Here is a 1,403-nt window from a genome sequence, read left to right as displayed (position 1 = left end):
ATATATTAATAAGTACAGTATACCAGGCACGGTCGATTACGCCACCATTCGGATTGTGGAAACCAACTGAGGATAAACCAAATATTAATATTCAAGCACTGTTTCGTCGAGAGCTTTTGAAGATGGATGACGCAGATGCACTGCAAACCATGTCCAATTACAACTACGATTTAGAATCCATGCTGGTATTCAGGTTCGTATGTTCGTATATCAGAATTGGTGTCCAAGCTGGTGTTGACAATAGGATCTAGACCTTATTCGGGATATGAATTGATGTTGGTATTTTAGATTCATACCATATGTCAATTATAGATCTAGCTTGGTGCTCTGGTCAGCTCCATACTTGGATAGGTCCTGAATCGATGTGGACTGTTTTGAGTGTCGCATGAGATGCATGTCAGATTTCAGTATATATACGAACTTGTATGTGTACACCTCATCAATAGTACTGTTGTTTGTACGCGTACGCTACACCACTATAGAGATGGACCTTACTTTGGTTGTTAAGCCGCACAGTTGATTTGACTTTGACTACGTCTACCTGTCTGTGCAGATTTGTCCAGGGTAAATTGTTTCGTGTTCCTGATGCCGATCACGGAATATTCTTCAGCGGGGAGTGCTGTATATTCCTATGCATTTATTGGAAGGAAGAGGAATTAAGTAAGTCTGACTGATATGTTGTATGGTTTGTTATATTGTTACATATGGGCAGGAACAAGATTCGAATAAGTGTTTGTCCAGTCATAGATAATTTTCCTCGTATATCTATTGGAAGGGAGACGTTTCGTTATAATCTGTTAAGGGTTCTCTATACCTCTTAGCTTTCATGGGAAAGATTCTGACTTTCACTTCAGCATAGTTGAGTGCTGTTAGGGCCCATACATTCGTTGTAAGGCCGTGGATTGCGTAGATTGTAAACTATTGAATGCTGTAAATAACTATGAACTGATTGGGAAAGGAAAAATCACAGTACTTCAAGTTGAACATATTTTTGATGTTGCATGTGAAAAGTTTAATTGGAATTGGAGCAGAAAATACAATCAATCAATTAAGGACATACGAACAATGCTGTGACTGGTTACAATTTCATCAGGAATAAATCAACAACAAGTTAGTAAATTTACTGGTAAAATAGATGACCATGATATGTTTCTGGGAGCTTATTTGATTAAGCTGGCTTTAAAAATGATTGTGAGCTGTGATTTTTGGATTGGCTATAGTTTGGGTACGATTGAAGAGAGTCAATGAATCCGAATCCTGCTCAGAAATACGTGAATGTTACTGCATGCAGATCTCCCGAGAAACCAACGACAGTTACACGCTTTAAAGTAGGCAAAACTTACTGATAGATCTACACTTGCTTACGTACCATTGTTTACACAGGTACATACGTTAGATATATA

At 38.1% G+C, this 1,403-nt stretch overlaps 1 protein-coding gene across 1 annotated transcript in view; it reads left to right on the top strand.

The window, feature by feature from the left end:
• Nucleotides 1–553: 553 nt before the first annotated feature.
• The window catches only part of SARC_08358 (hypothetical protein), a gene marked incomplete at its 5' end in the record, with an annotated part of 5,115 nt that continues 4,265 nt past the window's right edge, over nt 554–1,403 (top strand). Inside the window, one exon of the mRNA XM_014297675.1 lies at nt 554–660. Coding sequence (XP_014153150.1) covers nt 554–660 — 107 coding nt within the window. The remainder of the gene's footprint in view (nt 661–1,403) is intronic.

This window comes from Sphaeroforma arctica, assembly GCF_001186125.1.
Source record: "Sphaeroforma arctica JP610 unplaced genomic scaffold supercont1.745, whole genome shotgun sequence".
NCBI lineage: Eukaryota > Ichthyosporea > Ichthyophonida > Sphaeroforma > Sphaeroforma arctica.
Note: the sequence above shows the minus strand (reverse complement) of the source record. Positions and strands in the feature narration are given on the sequence as shown.